The 22718-nt window shown below is 38.4% G+C and overlaps 1 protein-coding gene across 5 annotated transcripts in view; it reads left to right on the top strand.

Moving 5' to 3' along the window:
* Positions 1-22718, top strand: part of CCDC91 (coiled-coil domain containing 91) — a 395228-nt gene that overhangs the window by 354521 nt on the left and 17989 nt on the right. The window contains exon 13 of one of the 5 annotated variants that reach the window (XM_027541620.1): positions 10095-10151. The exons of the other annotated variants lie outside the window; for them this stretch is intronic. Within the exon in view, the coding sequence (XP_027397421.1) occupies positions 10095-10136 (42 nt within the window). The 3' untranslated portion in view covers positions 10137-10151. Of the gene's footprint in view, positions 1-10094; positions 10152-22718 lie in introns of those variants that run through there. 5 annotated transcript variants of the gene reach the window in all.

Below are 22718 nucleotides of genomic sequence, written 5' to 3' on the forward strand. Positions count from 1 at the left end.
GCAAATCAATGATTAAACATTTCTGAAGGCAGAGAAAATTCACTAAATCATATTTGTATCTAGTAATCACATATTAATTAAATTATCTGTTTAGTGTTTGGTGCTGGTGTGATATATAGCATCTACATATCTGCACAGTTCTTTGGTTACAAGCAATACAACTGAATCAGGCTAGGAATAAGGGATTTTGTTGAAAGGATATCCAAAGCTTGGAGAATTGTTGAAAGGCTGTACCTTAGACTTAGAAATGGGCAGAAGAAACAAGTCATCTTTGCAAATTCAGAGACAACAACATTAACAGTGGTGTCACAACGTAAGAAAAGCAAACTAGGTAGTGTACCATTATTAGATGAGGACAGAACTAACCATATTCTGTGTGTGTGTGTGTGTGCGTGCGCGAATTCCACGGAGGAGGCATCTGACTGGATTAGTTTGGCTTACATGCCAGCCCTCTGGCTAGGGAAGGGCAAGATTCCTCATTACAGCCCGTCAGACTGTACCCCATGGGGAAGAATGAATACTCAAATGAAATCTCTCAGAGGTAAAAGACCACCAAAAAAGACTTTTTAACAAATGGTATACATAAGTATAATAAATCCACCAGTAGCCTTGTACAGTGTAGACGTGCTTTATTAGAATCTAATTTGGGCAATAAAATGTTATGTAAAGGCACAATGCATACATTTACAAGTGACTTTTTTCCTATGATGGAAATTCGAGGTTTAGCTTCTTGATATAGTGAAGGATTTGAATCTATTAGTGAATAAAAGTCTTGAGCCTACAGATCGAACTTTATAAATAGGCTTGGTTTGTAGGGAAGAGATTGAGGGGAGTAAAAAGTTTCCAGTGTTCTCCAGTTAGTGACAGCCATCTGGACCAGAAAAATATTGCATTAAGTGGGATGAATTACTAGATCCATTTTTTACTGGTAGCTTTCTTTTTGACCTTCGTAAAGTCACTTTCCTTCACTGAGCTCAGGAGGAGGGCATGACTTTGAGGCAGCAATTCTTGGAGAGGAATTCAGCTGAGCCCCACAGCAACTTTAGAATTAGTTCTGAGGTTGTATACTAGTTCATTCCGTTTACTGCTACTTCCTTTGTATGTGTTCTTGTAACAGCTCCTCTAGGATTCTGTTTGGTCTTCTGGTTTTCTTTTGTAGGGAAAGAAAAGAGGAAAGTTGAGGGGCTGAGCTGTAATTTCTACTGCCTTACCTGGTCTCAAGACTACAAGTAATTCTCTTCTCCCTCTCCACTCCTTTTTTTACCTTGGCTGAACTCTACTATTCTAGGGGCTTACCTGATGAGATAACCCAGATCCACTCTCATAAGACCTCTAAAGCTCTGTTGCCTTGTGTTTCTCAGGCCATGGCTGCTGATCTTCAGTTCAGTCCAGTCAGTCATGTGTGACTCTGCGACCCATGGACTGCAGCATGCCAGGCTTCCCTGTCCATCACCAGCTCCCAAAGCCTGCTGAAACTCATGTCCATCCAACCATCAATCAACCTCATAATCAACCAACAGTCAAACTCATGATGCCACCCAACCATCTCGTCCTCTGTCATCACCTTCTCCTCATGCCTTCAGTCTTTCCCATCATCAGGGTCTTTTCCAGTGAGTCAGTTCTTCACATCAGATGGCCAAAGTATTGGAGCGTCAGCTTCAGCATCAGTCCTTCCAATGAATATTCAGGACTGATTTCCTTTACAATGGACTGGTTTAATCTCCTTGCTGTCCAAGGGACTCTCAAAAGTCTTCTCCAACACCACAGTTCAAAAGCATTAAGAGCATTCAAGGGCATCTTCATCACTCAGCTTTCTTTATAGTCCAACTCTCACATCCATACACGACTCCTAGAAAAACCATAGGTTTGACTAGATGGACCTTTGCTGGCAAAGTAATGTCTCTGCTTTTTAATATGCTGTCTAGGTTTATCATAGCTTTTCTTCCAGGGAAAAAGCATTTTTTAATTTCATGGCTGCAATCACCATCTTCAGTGATTTTGGAGCCCAAGAAAATAAAGTCTGTCACTGTTTTCATTGTTTCCCCATCTATTTGCCATGAAGTGATGAGACCGGATGCTGATCTTATCTATTTAACAATTAAAAGAGTTCTAAGAGATGTCCTGTGCATCACCTGAATGTCAGACATAGCCTTACCCCATTGTGTAACAACCCTATCTCTTCTTGATGATCAGGATCACTTAGCCCTGCCTTCTTTTCCTTGCCTACAGTTGTTGGTGTGCAGTGACCAAGTGACAGTAGTAAAGTTCAGTGGGGCTTCTACTGTGTCCTATGACAGGATATAATTTAAAAAATCAGTATCTCTAAAGTCTATAGTTTGCTCATACAGTCTTCTAGTCGATGATAAGTAGCGATGCTCTTATTGCCACCTCTTTATTTTCTGGACCTATGAATTCTGCTTCTTGGGAACACAGCTCCTTATAATTGTTGTTGATCTATGGTGTATTCTGCCATCTTGTGAGTGTATTATAGGATAGCATCTTGAAGGTAGGGTCTCAACTATGCCTTCTATAGATTATTCCATCTGTATTAGACCAGCAGCTTCTGGGTGGTATAAATAGTGATTAAGATTTCTACCATCATTGCTTTCTGTATGCTTGCAGGAAACATCATAGCATTGTCTTAGCATCATCGTATGCAATCTAGCTAGGGTATTAAATCCTGTGAGAGAATGCTCGCATGTCAGTAAACTCTCCCTCATCCAAACTTATATTCTGTCTCTTCTTGATCCACCACTCCCTTGTGCACAGTCTCCCACATACAGCCTCCTGTTGGCTAGGTCCTAAAGGCCCATTGAAATACAGTCCCTTTCTTTCCTTAGCAGGCACAGCACTTCCCAGGCTGGTTTATGATGTAGCTCAAATAGTGGCTTTGGTCTGGGAGCCAGGTCTTAAAGACAAGAGGTGTAAATCTTAGTGGAAGGGTGGCAGGGGAGTAGGGATGGAGGTGTGTGTCATCTTACAAGATGGAGGGTTATTTATTGTCTTCAAGCAATAAGAGAGTGGAAAAAACCCCGATGCTGGGAGGGATTGGGGGCAGGAGGAGAAGGGGAGGACAGAGGATGCAATGGCTGGATGCCATCACCGACTCGATGGACGTGAGTTTGAGTGAACTCCAGGAGTTAGTGATGGACAGGGAGGCCTGGCGTGCTGCGATTCATTGGGTCAAAAAGAGTCGGACACGACTGAGCGACTGAACTGAACTGAGTCTCTAGGTAGAAGTATAATACATGTCACAGTTTAATGGAGCTTAGTTCTGGATGATGACATGAGTGACTTAATGTGTTCTTTTGTATCATTTTATCTTATTAAGTTCTTTTTGAAAATAAAACTTTATGATCACCATTTACTTAAACATACATGACATTTAAAGAGCTAATTATAGGCTCTGTTGCTGTTTCTGTTTAGTCACTAAGTTGTGTCGAATCTGCAACCCCATGGACTATAACCTGTCAGACTTTTCTGTCCGTGGGAGTTTCTCAGCAAGAATACTGGAGTGGGTTGCCATTTCTTCCTTCAGGGATTCTTCCCGACCCAGAGATTGAGCTCACGTCTCCTGCTTGTCAGGTGGATTCTTCACCACTGAGTAACCTGGGAAGCCCATTTAAAGGCTGTCAGTTCAGTTCAGTTCAGTTCAGCCGCTCAGTCGTGTCTGACTTTGCGACCCCATGGACTGCAGCATGCCAGACTTCTCTGTCCATCACCAACTCCCAGAGCTTGCTCAAAGTCATGTCCATCGAGTCAGTGATGCCATCCATATAAATGTAAGTAACTTACTTATACAAAAGAATAAGTAGCTACGTATTATCCAAGTGAAAATATTTGGATTGCTTTTCAAAAGTGATAATTATGGGAACAAGAAAGAAAAAAAAGGAAGGCTTCAAAGCACCTGGTTACAGAATTTCTGTTATCTTTTTATCGTTCAGTCACTAAGTTATTGCACACTCTTTGCAACTGCCACAGACCAGGCTTCCCTGTCCTTCACTGTCTCCCAGAGTTTGCTCAAACTCATGTCTGTTGAGTCAGTGATGCCATCTAGCCATCTCATCCTCTGTCATCCCCTTCTCCTCCTGCCCTCCATCTTTCCCAGCATCAGGGTCTTTTCCAGTGAGTTACCTCTTTGCATTAGGTGGCCAAAGTATTTCTTATAAGTAGACATTAATATAGTATTCTCTTGTTTCAGACTACTTCTAGTCTAAAATGTTTTGTGAAAATGTATTATTTTCACTTAGTTGTAAAATCTTTATGTCTTGATAAAAGAAGTCTTCTATTTCTGGACCAGTATAGTTTTGCAAACTCTTGCAGTGCATCAGTCCTCATTCTTGCAGTCTTATTCCTTGATAATACAGGTGTACCAGCAGGGGGCATACCAGAGAAGAAGGGAGTATAGCCACCATGGGTTGAATCTTGAAATCTAAGAGGATGAAGTTGGTGTTTAGATAGGAAACAGAAATAAATGGTTTCTGTGAAAGCTTGTCATGCTTCTTAACAAATTTTCTAATTCCATTCACAAAGTTAGACTTTGATAACTAGTTGGATAATGACTTGTTTCATAAGTTTATTGAACCTGTATTATGTGCATAATTCTTTGGATAATGTAAAGAAAGATGAAATAATTATTTTTCACCCCAGAGGAACACAACATGCAGACGGCCCGTCTTGTGAAGTCTACCTTAGAACATGGGCTGGGAAGAAAACCTCAATATGTCTAAAAGGGAAGGGATTCTCGATTTCTGCCACATGTCCTCTACCAGGTTTTCTCCTTCCGAGGCCTTTCTTATCTTAGTAAATGACACAGTCACTCAAACCAAAATCCTGGACATCATCCCCTTTCCCCAATTCACATAGATTTCCAAGACTTCAAAATAATGCTGATTTCATCAACTTTTCACCTCCTCTCCATCTCATCCTCTCTAACCCAAGCTGATAGCATCTTTCAGCAGGTCAGATATGCTGCAGAGCATCTCCTCCATCTCCACAACTGTGTTGTAAGACCAAGCCTGCTTCTGTTCCTCTGCCCCCTTCCTCTCTGCACTGTATTGTCCATCCAGCATCCCACGATCTCTCTTCTCAAAGCGTAAATCTGATCATCACATTGTAACACTTGAAATCTTCCCAAGTTCTCCTAAATGTTACCTCTTCAGAAAGGCCATCCCTTAGCCATTTAGCTAAAATCACTCCATACATTCTTCTCCACACCTGCCATGCCTTATCCCCTGCACCCCCACCCAGGACTTATTTTTTTCTCTTAGCACTTAAGAGTAACTGAAATGATCCTACTGTTTTAAATGGTCCTATTTCCCCTAAAGAATAATGATGCGCTTTAAAAGAAAAAAAGCCAAATGTTCCAGTAGATACCCTATTTTGTAGGCATTCAGTAAATATTTGCTGAATAAATGAGTGATGGTCACAGCAGGGACTGAGCCAGGGGTGGTTCCTCTTACTGAAGTAGTTGTTCTATTTAATAAGGTCCAAGAAAAACCCATACTTATTTTGCTAGCTTTGTTTTATGAAGGGCACCTTCAATGTGTCTGCATCTCATATGTCAATTTTATGTTGGGAAAAAAAAAGGGGGTGCTGTGGTCCCTTGCTGTCACTTTACGCTGCTATCAGTCTTCTGTCTCCACCTAGCCATGAGCATTTCTTGTTATTGGCAGATGAACATGCTTTTAGGCCATGAGAAAATAATAAAAGGGTCTTAGTTCTAGGGCATTCTAAGATTTTTCATAATGTTTTCAGTGCAGCTACCTTCATTCTTTCATTTTATGGAAATAGCTCTGATTGTCATTAAAAATACACGTGTTTGTGACTAGATGGATTTCAGTACTTAACATCTTGTGTCAATCTTGTTTTTTAAATCCCACTGCCAACCGCTGTGTCCCGGTTGGACCACCCATATTTGAGTTTCTGTGATGCATTCTTTTATGAATAGGGCCTTTTTTCCCTATTGGATTTTCCTACTGCTACTGCTACTGCTAAGTCGCTTCAGTCGTGTCTGACTCTGTGCGACCCCATAGACAGCAGCCCACCAGGCTCCCCTGTCCCTGGGATTCTCCAAGCAAGAATACTGGAGTGGGTTGCCACTTCCTTCTCCAATGCATGAAGGTGAAAAGTGAAAGTGAAGTCGCTCAGTCCTGTCTGACTCTGAGCGACCCCATGGACTGCAGCCTACCGGGCTCCTCCGTCCATGGGATTTTCCAGGCAAGAGTACTGGAGTGGGGTGCCATTGCCTTCTCCGATTGGATTTTCCTACCTATCGACAAATGACTGTTTTCTACTTGCAAGGGAAAAGATACTACACTGAGCGAATTTATTACTCCCAGATCAATTTGAATTTCTTCTCAAGATTTTTTTTCTTTTCCTAATGTGATTTCCTTACATCTGTAGAAATAATATTCTCTAAAGCTCTAGAATCTGATTTCAAAGAGGAAGTATAATCCAGAATAGCAGCAAAAGGAATGTGGATATAGAGAACTCAGAATTAATCCCAGTTCCCTCCCCATTTCCTGCTTTCCCTTTTTCAATGCCCTTGGCTCTGTCAAGCCAGATGTATTTACTGAGGCCAGCTAGCTGTCTAGCACTCGAAAAGATACTGTGGGATAAAGCAGGGGTTTGCCAAACATGATCAGCTTGCTGCCTATTTTTAAATAAAGTTTTATTGGAACATAGCTACATCCATTTGTTTGCATATTATCTATGGCTATTTGTGTGATACAAGAGCAGATTTGAATAATTACGACTGAGACATATGGCCTGAAAAGCCTGAAATATTTACTGTCTAGACTTCTGTAAAAAATATTTGCCAGCCCCTGGTATATAAAGAGGGAATTCCCTGGTGGTCCAGTTACCCCCATTCTCATAAGAGTTTATGAACTGATTGAATTGGTTGTTATCACATGGAGTAATTGACAAACAATAAATGACAAATTGAGTGATACTAAGGAGAATAGGTACCACAGAATGGTTATTGGTTGGCAGATAAATCTCATCTATAGTGAAGTGATTATTTAAGCATGCTGAAGTACGGAAAGCTTCCTTGTAATTACTTTCCTCTGTTACTCTGTGCTTTTCTTTGTTGAGTCCCAGATATGCTATAACATTCAAAGATATTCACAGCATCATTGTCAAAACTTCTCCCAGAAGTATGTCCTCCATCATTCCCCCAAAGAGGTGAGTTGGAGAAATAGGAATCTTAAAGCTGCAGCATTGTTTAGAACCTTGCTCGGCATATCATAGACCTCAGCTATGCTTGAAAAAGTGAAAGAACCTGCAAACGATAAAGGAAGGTAAATTCTGTGCAAGTAATAGCTAATCTTATTGACTATTCAGAATGTGCCACCTTAGAATGGTGTTTCTCAGCAAGAAAGCTCCTACTTTTTTAATAATTAAATGGTAGTGGGCATGTAACCCACTTAGCTCAGAGCCTGACACCTGGCACATTACAAGTGCTTAGTTAGTCTTTACTGTCAATATTTAGAGTAAATTGAATATTTTATTTCAGACAGTATTATGATAATTATGCTGATGAAAGTAAGAAAAGCATATGTTAGCCATTGATTGCATCACCCTCTCAGTTAAGAAAATATTTGTACTTAGCAAGTGCATAACAAAGTGATTCACAGTAGGAAGACTGTCTTTTGATTTGGTTGTGCTGGTTATCAATAATAGCCCATTAATATTTTTTAAATATCAAGAGAAATTAACTAGAGTAGATGAAGCTGTATCTACTCAGCTGCTTCTCTTTATAAAACCTTTTATTTTAGTTTAATGTAAATTCTAAGGCTACCACTCAGTGAATTTTCACAAAGGAAGCACACTTGTGTAACCAGAACGTTAGTCAAGCAGAAAACTGCCAGCATCTCAGACACCCGGGCACTGCTACTCCCCCAAAGGGAAATTTCTTCCTTAGGAACTTACATTGTAAAGACAAACAGAGGAGATGTTAGTTAGCACATTCTTTTAATAAGTCCACAGACTCATCTAGGCCATTTGAGAATAATCTGACATTTTAAGAAGAGAATAGTCTTCAGACACTGAAGTATTTCATGCTAAACATGTCAAAGTCCTTTTTACACCATCAGCAATGTGCTTTGGCACGTTTCATATGAAAGCCTTCAGGGGCAGACAATTATTTTCCCTTCTTAAAATAGAGAAGGAGGAAGGGTTTAATTATATAAAAAAGTTCATGATTAAAAAAATAATAGCAATAATCAGTCTCTTGTGGCTTCACTAGAATAGCTATTAGTCAGTCATGCAAACTTCACCAGACATGGAGATATGGAAAGTGAATTGGAAAGAGTCTGTGTTCTGCTCTTATCTCATGCATTCAGGTAATTTTAACTTTTTGTATTTTTCACTAATGTCTGAATAGAATTCATATATCCCCCTCCTCTTTCTCTGTTTCAGAGGCCATGCTGATCAACACTGACAATTAATTAGGTGCTCTGAATAATATATGAATATCCTATCCAAGAAAATGCTTTGAAAGATATCCAGTTTCCTATTTCTTAGAGTTATTTCCCCATCCTAATTTTTCTGTGTTTTGCTTCATGTTATATGTTTTTAAATTACTTAGAACAAACAAATATAAACAGAAGGTCATTACAATTCTTGTTCCCAAATGTTTAGTTTGGCATCTGATGCAAGGCCTCAATTGCAGGCTGGAGCGCCAGAAGCTTGAGCTGAAGACACGAATGTGGTGCACAGACATGATTCGACTTCGGCAGAGTGTTTATATTTTCCCAAGGGCCTCATTAACAAGAGTTAAGCCCTAAGCCCTGTTACTACCAACATATCTTAACAGGTTAACTTTTCTGATTTGTGAAGTAGAGTATCATCTTACATGTATACATCTTTAAGCAAGCTTTTCCCTTTCAACTGCCCTGTAAGCTACTACAGAAAGTTTGACACTCAGTCCCTACCACCTTTGAAAATGTGTTTTGTTAAATATCCCTTGGCACATAGTCACCCAAGTAGAGTTCTATTTTTCAGTAGTTTCAAAGTTAGAATCAACCTAAATGTCCATCCACAGGGGACTGATTAAATGAATTATATTATAATAGAATATCATGTGTCTGCTAAAGCAAATCTAGATTTGTTGATATGGTTGTAAAACCTCCTAGATTATATGATTCTGTATATATGAACATATTTTGCTGTATGCCTCTGTGTGAGTATTGTACTAGAAAATATATTTTAATAAACAAAAAGGAAAAAGTGATCGATGATCTTCTCTGGGAGTTGTGTTAGGAGAGATTTTGCTTCCTGCTATATCCTGCTTTGTTTAAATATATGATATATTGATTATATCTTAGTTTTAAAAAGAGAAAACAAGTTTAAGTAGACTGTTGTCTGTTTTTTATATGTCCATTATTTCAACCCTTGTTCTTTACATTTTAAAAGTATATTCAGAATCCTCTTTAGCTAAAACAGGTTTGACTTGAGTGTCCAGCAGGAGAAGGCTGGAGTTTTGGCTTCCCATTTGATCCACATCATGTTTAGAGAAAGATGCTGACCAATGAAGTTGGTTTAGCTCAGTTTCCTGCCCATTATCTGGGTGTGTTTTGGGGTTTTTATAGGATTAGAAACAATTTACATTGAGGCTTCAGGAGCATTTTCATGCTGCTCAACTCACAGAGCAATGTAAACCCACAGGACTAAGAATGGGCTTTCTGTGAAGTTAATAGGGTAAGATGAGTACAAGCACCTGGTTCCCTTCTTGTTTTCTATTTGCTAAGGAAGGCAAGTAGATAGTGGGGACAGAAACATATGTCTAGGCAAGGGCATAGTTTTCAAGGAGATATGGTATGATATGTTTTTGAGGATGTTGTTAAAATTTTTTAAGAAGAAAGGCAAGTTCAGTTGCAAGTGATTTGTGGAAATAAACCAATGAGGAAAATAATTTGTCTCTTGAATATATTATCCCATCACTATTTGCCTAATCCTCCATATTTATTTCTTGACCTTGATTTTTCCTGTGTTTTAAGTCCGATAAAGATTAAAGTTATTCTTCCTGAACACAATTCAGAGACCTGTTACCTCTTGTAATTTAGGTAAATGTTTACTTCCTTCAACAGTCACCTGAACTGGAGGTAGAAGTAACACCCTCAAGAAATTGAGCATGATAAATAGCATCCAGGTAGGACCTGTGTTGGGTTATATTCTTCAAAAAAGCCCACAGTAGTGTTTCCAGGCCGGCATTCTCCTGTCACTCCCCTCAGTCTGGGGCTGAACTTTGCGAATGCCTCAGCAAATAGAATGTGGTCGATATGCATCTGTGCATGCTAAATCGCTTCCGTAGTGTCTGACTCCTTGTGATCCTATGGACTGTGTAGCTTGCCATGCTCCTCTGTCCATGGGATTTCCCAGTCAAGAATACTGGAGTGGGTTGCCATGCCTGCCCCCAGGGGATCTTCCTGACCCAGGGATCAAACCCGCATCTCTTATATCTCCTGCATTTGGTAGGTGGATTCTTTACCACCGGTGCCACCTGGGAAGCCCGTGACGATATGACACTATGTAATTTCAAGGCTAGATAAGGCAATAAGGCTACCACCTATATCTTTTTCTTTCTTGAAACACTAACTTGTGATATCTGGCCACCTAGCAGTGACAAAATTGAAAGTAGCCTATGTGGGGGGACCAGCATCAACCATCAGATATGAGAGTGATTGAGTCCTCAGATGTGCTAGCTCCTGGCCTTCAAGTTTTCCAGCTGAGGTCCCAAACATGAAGATAAAATAAGCTGTCCAGCTGCACCATATTCCAGTTCCTAACTCACAGAATTTATAAGCATGATCAATGGTTGTTTTATACCACTAAGTTTTATGATAATTTGTTTTATAGTGATGATATTAATAACTGGTGCTGGGCCACTTCTCCACGCAGAAATGGATAAGGCAGTATCTGTAGACAAGGACAGAATTCTTTTTGAGTGATACTTTGTATCTCTACTGTGTGGCCTGGATTCAAATAGTAATTTTTATTTTTTATTTTATTTTTTTTTTAAATAGTAATTTTTAAAAGGTGTATGTAGCCAATATTACATTTGACCCTCACACAGATAGTGACAAGAGGATTGGATTTTGAAGTCAGCTGAAGCAAGCAGAGCTTGTGTATCCAGAGACCACTGAAAGGAGTTTCCTTTAGGTCCAGCTAAGCACTCCTTGAGATTCCAGGATGTTTGAGGACTCACAGTGTTATATCGACTCATGGAGCATTTCAGAATGCTACTTTTTCAGAGAGACTTCAACATCATTAGTTCTTCTAGTTTTAAAAGCCTAAAATTGTCAATGTCAAAGAAATTAGGTTGGAACCCTCCCTGTAGTAATAGATCTAACAAAGTTTAGAAAATGAGAGTTTCCAATAACAATTTTCAGTGACAGAAATGAAGAAACTTGACAATTTGCTCATTTTATTGATTTGTTATAAATTTCAAAATATATATGATTTTCAAATAGTTTTATAAATTACTGTTACTAATTCTTTTATTCTCCCATTCATCCTGAGTATATCTACACACAGAGGAGCATGGCGGGCTGCAGTCCATGGGGTCACAAAGAGTCAGATGCAACTGAGCACACACACACACACACACACACAGCATACAAATAAAAACCATTATCCATTATTTAGAATGCAAACCTTTATCACATGTGATATTGTACTTTATTAATTAGATTATGTAATTTTAAAGAATAGCCATCACAGTGTGGTGGTTTAGTCACTAAATTGTGTCTGACTCTTGTGACCCCATCGATTCTAGGTTCCTCTGCCCATGGGATTCTCCAGGCAAGAATACTGGAGTGGGTTGCCATTTCCTTCTCCAGGGAATCTTCCCAACCCAGGAATCGAACATGGGTCTCCTGCCTTGCAGGCAGATTCTTTACCGACTAAGCTATGAGGGAAGCCCTATCACTAGTGTACTATTTTTTAAAATGATTTGCAAGCTTTTAAAATCATTTTAAATAATTTATACATCTATTTGAAGGTAAAAATATTAAAATCTTGAAAATTTTGAAAATGTATGACAGTATTTTTTTCTAAAGTGTAACTGCTAAAATAGTTATTTTTTTCTCTTTTTGTTCTTTATTCAATAAATTCATCAAACATTTAGTCAACACCCCATATGCCAGGTACTATTTTAAACATTGTAGATATAAAAGTAAATATATCAGAATCCCTATTTTCCTTAGGATTTTCTAGGGAGCTTACATTTTAATAGGCTGTGAGACTGACAATAAGTACATGTATATTTTGGTGGAATCAAGCTGGAATCAAGATTGCTGGGAGAAATATCAATAACCCCAGATACACAGATGATACCAGCCTTATGGCAGAAAGCAAAGAAGAACTAAAGAGCCTCTTAATGAAAGTGAAAGAGCAGAGTGGGCTTAAAACTCAACATTCAAAAAACTAAGATCATGGCATCTGGTCCCAATCACTTCATGACAAATAGATGGGGAAGTAATGGAAACAGTGAGAGACTATTTTTGAGGGCTCCAAAATCACTGCAGGTGGTGACCGCAGCCATGAAATTAAAAGACACTTGCTCCTTGGAAGAAAAACTATGACCAACCTAGACAGCATATTAAAAAGCAGAGACATTATTTTGCTGACAAAGGTCCATCTAGTCAAAGCTATGATTTTTCCAGCAGTCATGTGAGAGTGAGGATGTGAGAGTTGGACTATAAAGAAAGCTGAGCGCCGAAGAATTGATGCTTTTGAACTGTGGTGTTGGAGACAACTGTTGAGAGTCCCTTGGACACCAAGTAGATCAAACCAGTCAATACTAAAGGAAATCAGTCCTGAATATTCACTGGAAGGACTGATGCTGAAGCTGAAGCTACAATACTTTGGCCACTTGATGCAAAGAACTGACTCATTTGAAAAGACCCTGATGCTGGGAAAGATTGAAGACAGGAAGGAGAAGGGGATGACAGAGGATTAGATGGTTGGATGGCATCACTGACTTGATGGATATGAGTTTGAGCAGGCTCCGGCAGTTGATGATGGACAGGAAAGTCTGGCATGCTGCAGTCCACAGGGTCGCAAAGAGCTGGGCAGGACTTGAGCGGCTGAACTGATAATGTTTGGGGATAATAAATGTCATGAAGAAGGATCAGGAGTTACTGATGCAGATGAAGAGTAGGGATGCTCTTTTAAAGTGAGTGAACAAAAAAAGAAAGTGAGTGAGAGCAGGCCTCAGTGATGAACTGAGTTGGCATTGAAGAATAGACATGAATATAGACAGTGATCAAGTCATGCAACTGTCTAGGAGAAGAACATTCCAGATAAAACACCAAGAGCAGTGGGCTGATATAGAAGACTGCTTGGTTGTATTTGAGAAAATGTAAGAAAGACAGGATGCTTGAAGCAAAATGTGCAACAGGAAGATGGTTAGGAAGTGAAGTTTGAAGTGTTTGCCCAAAAGAAAACTGAAAAAGGGGATTTACATTGAGATGTGACTGATCTCTATCAAATGCTATCATGGACTTATAATTGAGCAGTCCTTAATTAGTGTTATCTCTGATGACTTAACAATGAAAGGACTTCAGAAATTATAATTTAAACTCTGAAAAGGCTCAATGAATTTTAATTTTTAAATGCATATTTTCAGAGAAGTAAAATGGAGTGATCACTGTTGAGCATAACATATATTGCTAGGATGAAAATGGTAGGGAACACTGAGTGAATATAAAAGTTTAAAGAAAGAGGAAGAACAATGTAAAATTTCCAGATTTTAGAGAAGAGTATGCTTATATACTTTTTAAATGAGCTTTTAATTATAGTAAAGTTCTGCTTTAAAATATTTTCATTGAGTCTCTTTTTCACATTTTAAGAGTTGTGAAATTGCACCTGGCTTATTCATACTCAAAATCAGGCACCTGCAATCTCTTAATTAGGAGCAAGTTTCCAAAACAAATAATCCTTATTTTTACATTAAATTTGTTCACTTCATTTTCTGTCAATAGTTTGCTTGCCTATAAAATATAAACTGAGTTTTAAATATTTTCTTCAAGATTAATTTTTGTGGTTTTATCCTTTAATCAAGTAATTTATGTCAATTTTCTAGTAAGTTACACTTTAAGTGGTTGTTATTGATAACTATCATTTTGGTATTTTGATTATCTGATAAACATACTTCTCAATTCTATTAAAGCTTCCATTTTTGCATTACCAAAGACTATTTTGAGATGGATGTAACTAAAAATTATGTGGTTCGCTTTGTAATGACTCAAGAATACAGAAAATTTAGCCACTGAAGTGATCCTTAATATTTATTTATTCATTCATTCATAGTGCTCCCTCTCCCCAGCACCCCCCCCCCCCACCGTTTACCTTTTTTGGATTAAATAGCCAAATAATGAGAACCAGATTTTGAAATGTTGCTTTGCTGTGATTTTTTTTTTTCAAACTTTATTTGAAATGTGTTTCATTAACCCTTCCAACAGCTTCACTATTTGATTTGGACAACAGAAGTACTTTGTAGTCTTTAGCATGTGTAGATACCTTGTAATAATTTTTTAATTAAATGTTTTCTTCATTTTTCCTGTACTTTCATGTATGTTAGCAACAATGCATCCCTGGTGGCTCAGATGGTAAAGAATCTGCCTGCAGTGCAGGAGACCTGGTTTGATCCTTGGGTTGGGAAGATTCCCTTAGAGAAGGAAATGGCAACCCACTCCAGTATCCTTGCCTGGAAAAATCCATGGATGGAGGAGCCTGGCAAGCTACAGTCCATGGGGTCTCAAAGAGTTGGACACGACTGAGCGACTTCACTTTCATGTATTCTAGAATCTGAATAGTCCTTTACACTATTATTTATTCTCCCTATACCATTTACTAAAGTTGATTTAAAAAGATATGCTATGCTATGCTATGCTAAGTCACTTCAGTCATGTCCGATTCTGTGTGACCCCATAGACGGCAGCCACCAGGCTCCCCCATCCCTGGGATTCTCCAGGCAAGAACCACTCCCCATAAATACTGTTTTCATTAAATATTCATCTTCTGTCACAAAGTATTGGACATTAATTCAGCACGACAGTATGAGTTTAGACTCTGGAGCCAAGAACTTGTATGTTCTGAATATAGTTTACTGCCAGTCCTCAGATACAGAACTCTTTGATGTTCTAATTTCCTCATCTGTAAAATAGGAGTGATGATCAGAATTGTCAGTACTTAGTTTCCATTCTACTTTTGAGACTTCTTTTGAAACTACTAAATTTACCTGATGAAATCAATATTTTGTACAACTTTGTACAATTCTTTTGCATAACAACAGTTTTAGTACAAGGAACCTTGTGGAGTGATCATCAAATAGTGGGATGAAGTCCCTCAAGGAAATGAAATGCCAGTCAGCTTTCTTTGCTTTCCAGGATTTCATCCCTCTTTTTGATGGGCCCAGATTCAATGCAATCAGTTGTGACTTTGTTTCCTATCTACAGGATACACGTAAAATCTATTTGTAACACTCCCCCAAAGAACTCAATTCTTCTGTTGACTTTAACTGAGCAAGACTCCAAACATGTCTTTTCTTAACTGTGGTTCAATATTCCTTAAAATATGAATACTAGTTTGGTAATTTTGGAAGTAATTTATGAACTAATGAACTCTTGGCAATCCCAGCTTTAATGCCACCTCTGAGGAAGAGTACTTCTGCAGAGGTCTCTAATATCTGCATTAGTGTAGTGGTCTTCCTCCCTAAACAGTGTCCCTATGTTTTCTCATTTCTCTCTCAGCTCACGACATAGGTAATGCTGGACACATGATTCATTTTTATGTAAAGCTCTCTGATCACTGAAAGGTCTACTTTTTGTTAAAAATTGTACTTATATATATATATATACTCAACATAAATTTTAAAATATACTTCAGTGTTTTCTTTGACTAAATGAAGAACTATATAGATTTATCTTTTTAGTAGTTTTAGGTTTATAACAAAATTGAGAGGAAGATACAGAGATTTACCATATACTCTCTGCCCCCAGAGATGCACCGTCTCCCTGTTATCAGCATCCCCCACAGGTTAGTACATTTGTTACAACTGGTGAACATACAGTAACACATCGCAGTCACTCAGAATCCACAGTTTAGACTGGGATTCATTCTTTGTATTGTAAATTTCATAAGTTTTGACAAATACATAATGATATGTGCATGCTAAGTCACTTCAGTCGTGTCCAACTCTTTGTGACCCTATGGACTGTAGCCTACCAGTCTCCTCTGTCTGTGATGATTCTCCAAGCAAGACTACTGAGTTGCCATGCCCTCCTCCAGGGGATCTTCCCGACCCAGGGATCAAACCCGCATCCCTGCATTGTAACATCATACAGGGATCAAACTCATGACTTGCCACCCTGTAACATCATACGGTTTATGTTTACTGTCCTAAAAATCCTCTGTGCTCTGCCTATTCAACACCTCCTACTCCACCCCAACAACCAGTGATCTTTTTACTGTCTGTGGGTTTTTTCTTTAACAAAATGTCATATAATTGGAATCATATGTAACCTCTTCAGATTGGCTTCTCTCTCTTATTATTAGGCATTTACGGCTTCCCAGGTGCCGCTAGTGGTAAAGAATGTTGCCTACCAATGCAAGAGACATGAGAGATGGCAGGTTCGATCCCTGGGTCAGGAAGAGCCCCTGCAGAAGGGAATGGCAAACCACTCCAGTATTCTTGCCTGTAGAACCCCATGGACAGAGGAACTTGGCAGACTACAGTCCATGGGGTTGCAAAGAGTCAGACATGACTGAAGCTACTTAGCACACAGCACAGGCATTTAACTTTCCTCCATGGCTTTTCATGGTTTGATCACTCATTTTTTTTTTTCGTGCCGAATAGTATTTCATTTTCTGGATATACTACAGTTTACCCATTCACCTGTTGGAGGACATCATTCGGTTCAGTTCGTGTCCAACTCTTTGCAACCCCATGAATCGCAGCACGCCAGGCCTCCCTGTGTATCACCAACTCCCGGAGTTCACTCAAACAAATTCAGGTCCGTCAAATCGGTGATGCCATCCAGCTATCTCATCCTCTGTCGTCCCCTTTTCCTCCTGCCCCCAATCCCTCCCAGCATCAGAGTCTTTTCCAATGAGTCAACTCTTTGCATGAGGTGGCCAAAGTACTGGAGTTTCAGCTTTAGCATCATTCCTTCCAAAGAACACCCACGACATCATATTTATTCCCAAATTTGGGCGGTTATGAAGAAAGCTGCTATAAACATTCACATTTAGGTTTTATGTATGAACATAAATTTTCAACTCCTTTGTTAAATACCAGGGAGCACAATTTCTGAACCATATAGTAAAAATACATTTAGTTTTATAAGAAACCACCAAATTGTTTTCCAAAGTGGCTGGACCATTTTGCATTCCCACCAGCAGTGAATGAGAGTTGCTCCATATCCTCGCTAGCATTTAGAGATGTAAATTTTCCAGATTTTGGTCATTCTAATAGGTGTGTAGGGGTATGTCATTTTAATATGTATTTCTCTGAAGGCATATGATGTTGAGCATCTTTTCATATGTATGTTTGCCATCTGTTTATCATTCCATCTTTATTATAAAACAAAGATTTTTACCTTCCTTTCAATCTGTATAGCTTTTATTTTGCTTTCTTGACTTATTGCATTAGAAAGGACTTCTGTTATGATGTTGAAAGGATGGTTAAGAGAGGACATCCTTGCCTTGCACCTGATCTTAGTAGGAAAGCTTTGAATTTATCACCTAAAGTATAATGTTAGCTCAAGGTTTTTTGTGAATAGTGTCTATGAAGTTAAGAAAGTTTCCCTCCTTCCTAGTTCGCTGAGGGATTTTATTGTGTGTGTTAGATTTTGTCAAATCATTGTCTGCATCTATTGATATGATCATGTGGTTTTTCTTATTTAGCTTGTTGATGTGATGATTAATTTTTGAATGTTGAACTAGCCTTGCATACTTGAGATAAAACCTACTTTGTCATTGTATATAATTCTTTTTATCCTTTTTTGGGTTGATTTGCTAGTATTTTATCAAGGATTTTTTCATCTGTGTTCATGAGAGATGTCTTGTTTTCTGTTTATGTCTTTGTTTGGTGTTGGTATTAGAGTCATGTTGGCCACAACATTACTAGAATGTTGGCGTAGAATGAATTAGGAAACATTCTCTCTGCTTCTTTCCTCTGATTCCATATAGCTTTTGACTGCTAGATTTTCATAGAAAAATTAGTAAGACCAACTTCTACTCAGAGCATATGATTTGATTTTTGGTTTAGCATACTTAACATTTAACATATATTTCATATATACGGTTATATTCAGAGTCACTATCTTGGCATTTCCTGAAGACTTTAAACTCCATAGTGTCTTTTACTTACAGAAATCTAGATATACATCAGCAAAACTATCATTTTTCATCCAAGCATAGTGATACCTATATAGTAAATGAGGTGGTAAGTCATTTGGATAGGTCATACCTATGGAATTTCTCTATGATAATAGTCTGCATTTGTTTTACCACACACCATTTAGATTACCTGATCCTGCTATTTCCTTGCATAATGTCATTTGTTTACATCAGAACACAAGAAGAAAGAGTTTCAGTGTATTGGCTGAATTTGTCCGCATTAAAATAAAAAGAGAAAAGTTTCACTGTATTGGCTGCATTGCCGTAATTAATGGCGGCCTCAGAAAGTACACTGTATGGAGAAAGAGCAGATGTCTTGGGACTGTGTGATACTTTATATGATATTTCAGGTGCATCTCAAACGCAGTATGCACTTATGGGTAACTTTTGTAAGAAATAAAATTTCCTCCCACCTTTGTTAATCTTACTTCCTAGTTGTGATGCATTTGTAAAGATGCTTGGGGAAGGTGGATTACACTTAAGACACTTTGCCAGGTTTTCTTCTGAACCTTTCTCCCTTGTCAATATAAATATAAAAATACAAGTATAGGTGAGAAATAAAAATTTTAAATGGGCATTTTTATTAATTGACATGGCTCTTTCTGTAAGAATTCTAGTTTCCAACCATTTGCTTCTTTTGGATGTATAAAAAGCAACTACAGATGATCATTATTATTTATTTGACAAGAAAAGTAAGTGGTTGAAATAGTAACAAGTCATATAATAGCTTTTATACCAGCCTCACAAATATCTCTGGGCTATGAACCATCAATTTATGAAATTTCTACCCAAAACGCCACCAATTCTGATTTGCAAATTCCCTACAGATATTTAAAGAAAGAAATAGAAGATTCTTGGTCTTTTCTTGTTTTGTTTACCATTACTGGATTGTCCCATTTTATTGGAAAGTCTTTTAACTTTAACATAGTAGCATGGCGTAGGTCTACTTTTCATCTTAGTAAGAATAGTATACAAGTAGAAATGTGTGGTTTTGAATCAGATTTCCTGGATTAAAACTGACCTTTGTAATTTATTAGATGTGTAAATTTAGGCAAGTACTTTAACCTCTCTTGCCACATTTTGTTCATCTGTAAAATAGAGATTAAAATAGTTCCTACCTCACATAGGATTATTATGAGAATTTAATTAGTTAGCATGTGTAGTGTTTACATTACTTGGCACATAAAACATTCACTTTTGCTGTTAGCTGCTGGTGCTGTTATTTTATTGTTGAGATGAATCCCTTAACTGTATGGATGAGATCAGATTGTGTCTGGTTCTACTCATTCTGTCTTGATTTTTAAATATTTATTAAATATTTTTTGTTCCAGAAGTGCATAAAATATATGTTTTATATATTTCATGTTGAATGGAAAATGAACACCAAACAATGAGTGTGAAACTGATGGAAAGTCAATATAAATATATATTTATGCCACAATGTCCTGTCTACTTACCAAAGTTAATCTGCAAAATTACTTGGAATTTCCTAGGGACAAAACTATCATATTTTATCCATAAGTTTTAAATTGATTAAGAACTTTGTTTCTTTCCATATATTAACTTGTTTGCCTAGGCAAAATTTCACTGCTTTAATTTAAAATTCATCCCCTTTATTTATTTTTTAACATTTTTAGGTGTTTTCACTCTAAAGTTTGTAGATTAGATACTCTAGCAAAGAACAAGAAAAGAAAAGATACTTGTCAATGCAACTTGGAGGTGTATATGTTCAGGTGATTGGCATAACCTGATTACTATGATTTTGTGTTTTTAACCATGCATATACTCTTAAGCTATTAGAGGACATTATATTCCACTAGTTGTTTTTCAGCCCCCAAATGAAAATTTCTGACTCAGTGGAATTTTCAGTCTCACTTCCAACATTTTGAGCTTACCCTCAAGTACATTTTTGTTTCTGTTTTAGTAGTAGACACACACCGTGTAGTCTTGGTACCCTTGTCGCTGGAACTTATACTTTCCTCCTAGTAACAGAAGCTAGAAATAGCAGCAAGTCAGAGGTGAGTAGTTTAAAGGTACAAAAGCTTAGCAAAGTCATAAAACATTCAGGATCCTTCTGACTTTGTAGGGCTTCCCTGATAGCTCAGTTGGTAAAGAATCCACTTGCAATGCAGGAGACCCTGGTTCGATTCCTTGGGTTGGGAAGATCTGCTGAAGAAGGGATAGGCTACCCACTCCAGTATTCTTGGGCATCCCTTGTGGCTCAGCTGGTAAAGAATCCGCCTGCAATGTGGGAGATCTGGGTTCAGTCCCTGGGTTGGGTAGATCCCCTGGAGAAGGGAAAGGCTACCCACTCCAGTATTCTGGCCTGAAGAATTTCATGCACTGTATATATAGTCCAAGGGGTTGTAAAGAGTCAGACATGACTAAGTGACTTTCACACACACACACTCTCACTCTGACTTTGTACCTTTTAACTCCTTAGCACTGGCTTACATGATTAAGGCTATAAAATGGCAGCTGGAGCTCCAGTAAATACATTTGAGGTAGAGGAAAAGGGAAGGATGCAAGAATCAAAAAGGGAAAAGAAAATCGAGACAGGTGTCTGTCCACTTTTAAGGAGCTCTTCTGGAGATCCTCCCCAATAACTTGCACTAACATCTCTTTAGTTACCCCTTGCAGCCAGCTGGAAGGAAATCTTGGGAATGATACCTTGAGGAAGTTCACATTTTTCCTAGGACTAAAGTGGAATTTTATTGGTAAGAAAGATGAGTGGATGTTGGAGAGAGAACTCTCAAGCTTTGCCGTAATCCCTGACTTCTTGTATCTTCTGTTTGGTAGGTTCCAGTGTTGAGTATTTTCAGCATCTCTTTGAGCAGGTGCTATTGCTATTGCCAGTTTTAGACAATAATATCCAAATTTAGCTTTCTTAATTGAAACCAAACCTCCTTTACTTGTTTACAAGGAGGGAGGTTATGGTTTTTTTACTTTTCTCAAGCCAGCTGGGATTTTAGGGTGTTTTCCTACTTGATTCCTTTAGGTGGATAAATGTGTTTTAAAATGTGCCAGACGTACGGCATCATGTTTTTTCAAGGCTTTAGCAGTCAAGTACACGCTGTAAAATCCTGAATGGAAAAGAAGAGCAGCCCTATTTATTTAAAATAAGAGGAAAAACATCTATTCTCACTGACTTCCATCTGATTAAATGTTTCTTTGTTCCATTGGTTCTATTTTGGATACTGAGGATTTCCTAATGGGAATCAGATATGTGTCGCAGGTGTGGGGTAGCTCACCCTGCGCACGTAGCCCCTTCTATCACTAGTGGAAAAGAAGATAAGCAAGCAAAGATTGTCGAAACCTCAGAGGTACCCCCAAGGTGAGGTCCACCCCACACAGTGCCTTTTTGAGTATTTCCCCTTTCTTTCATTATGGATCTGGAAAGAAGTAATCTATTGTTTTTATATACAGGCACTGAGGTTTACAGATCCTTTAAGGCATATGTGATGTATTTAACATGCCAGTTATTCTTCAGATGCTTCTGTTGCATTTTAAGGGAAACATTTATATGTTAATATAACAGAAAGCTTCCTGAACCTGCTGTTTAGGAAGAAAAGAAAATTACATGTTTTAATAACTGTATCTATAGGGCTTTTGGCATCTTGACAAGTTTTTGCACAAGTGTACACAGTGCAAGAAACCCCTAAATATTTATAGCAAAACAGATACTGTGCCAAGGCCCCCGGCCATAACTGAAGTTCTTATCTGAAAAGGCACTGGAGTATTGTGGTTGAGAGAATAGCTTGGTATCATACACACCTGTATTTGAATCCTGTCCCCACCACTCGGGCAAGTCATAACAGTCCTAAGCCTCAATGGCCTCATTCAGTTTCAGTAGAATAAAACTGAGATAATACACAGTAGATAGTTTCCAGTGAAGCCCTGTACTTATGTAATTACCTCCCCTTGAGCCTGGGCTGGATGAAGTGAAGTTGACTTTTAGGAAGATTGTGGCCTCTGGCTTGGGTGTTATCTTGCTCTCTCGGTGTGCTCCTGCTGTGTCTAATTCTCCCTTGGGTTCCTTGCTTTGGGAGAAGTCAGCTGTTATGTTATTAAGCAGCCTTGTGGAGAAGCTCACATGAGCTCTGTTGAAAGTGGATGTTTTGAGGCCTATCATCAACCACTCAGTGAGCTTGGAATCAGCATCTTTCCCAGCTGAACTTTGAGTTGACTGCAGCCCCAGTGACGCCTTGATTGTAACGCCTTGGCAGAGACCATGCATGAGAGGCACTCAGTTAATCTGCACCCAGTTTCCTGACCCACAAAAACAGGGAGATGATTAATATCACAGT

This window comes from Bos indicus x Bos taurus, chromosome 5, assembly GCF_003369695.1.
Source record: "Bos indicus x Bos taurus breed Angus x Brahman F1 hybrid chromosome 5, Bos_hybrid_MaternalHap_v2.0, whole genome shotgun sequence".
In the NCBI taxonomy this organism is placed as follows: domain Eukaryota; kingdom Metazoa; phylum Chordata; class Mammalia; order Artiodactyla; family Bovidae; genus Bos; species Bos indicus x Bos taurus.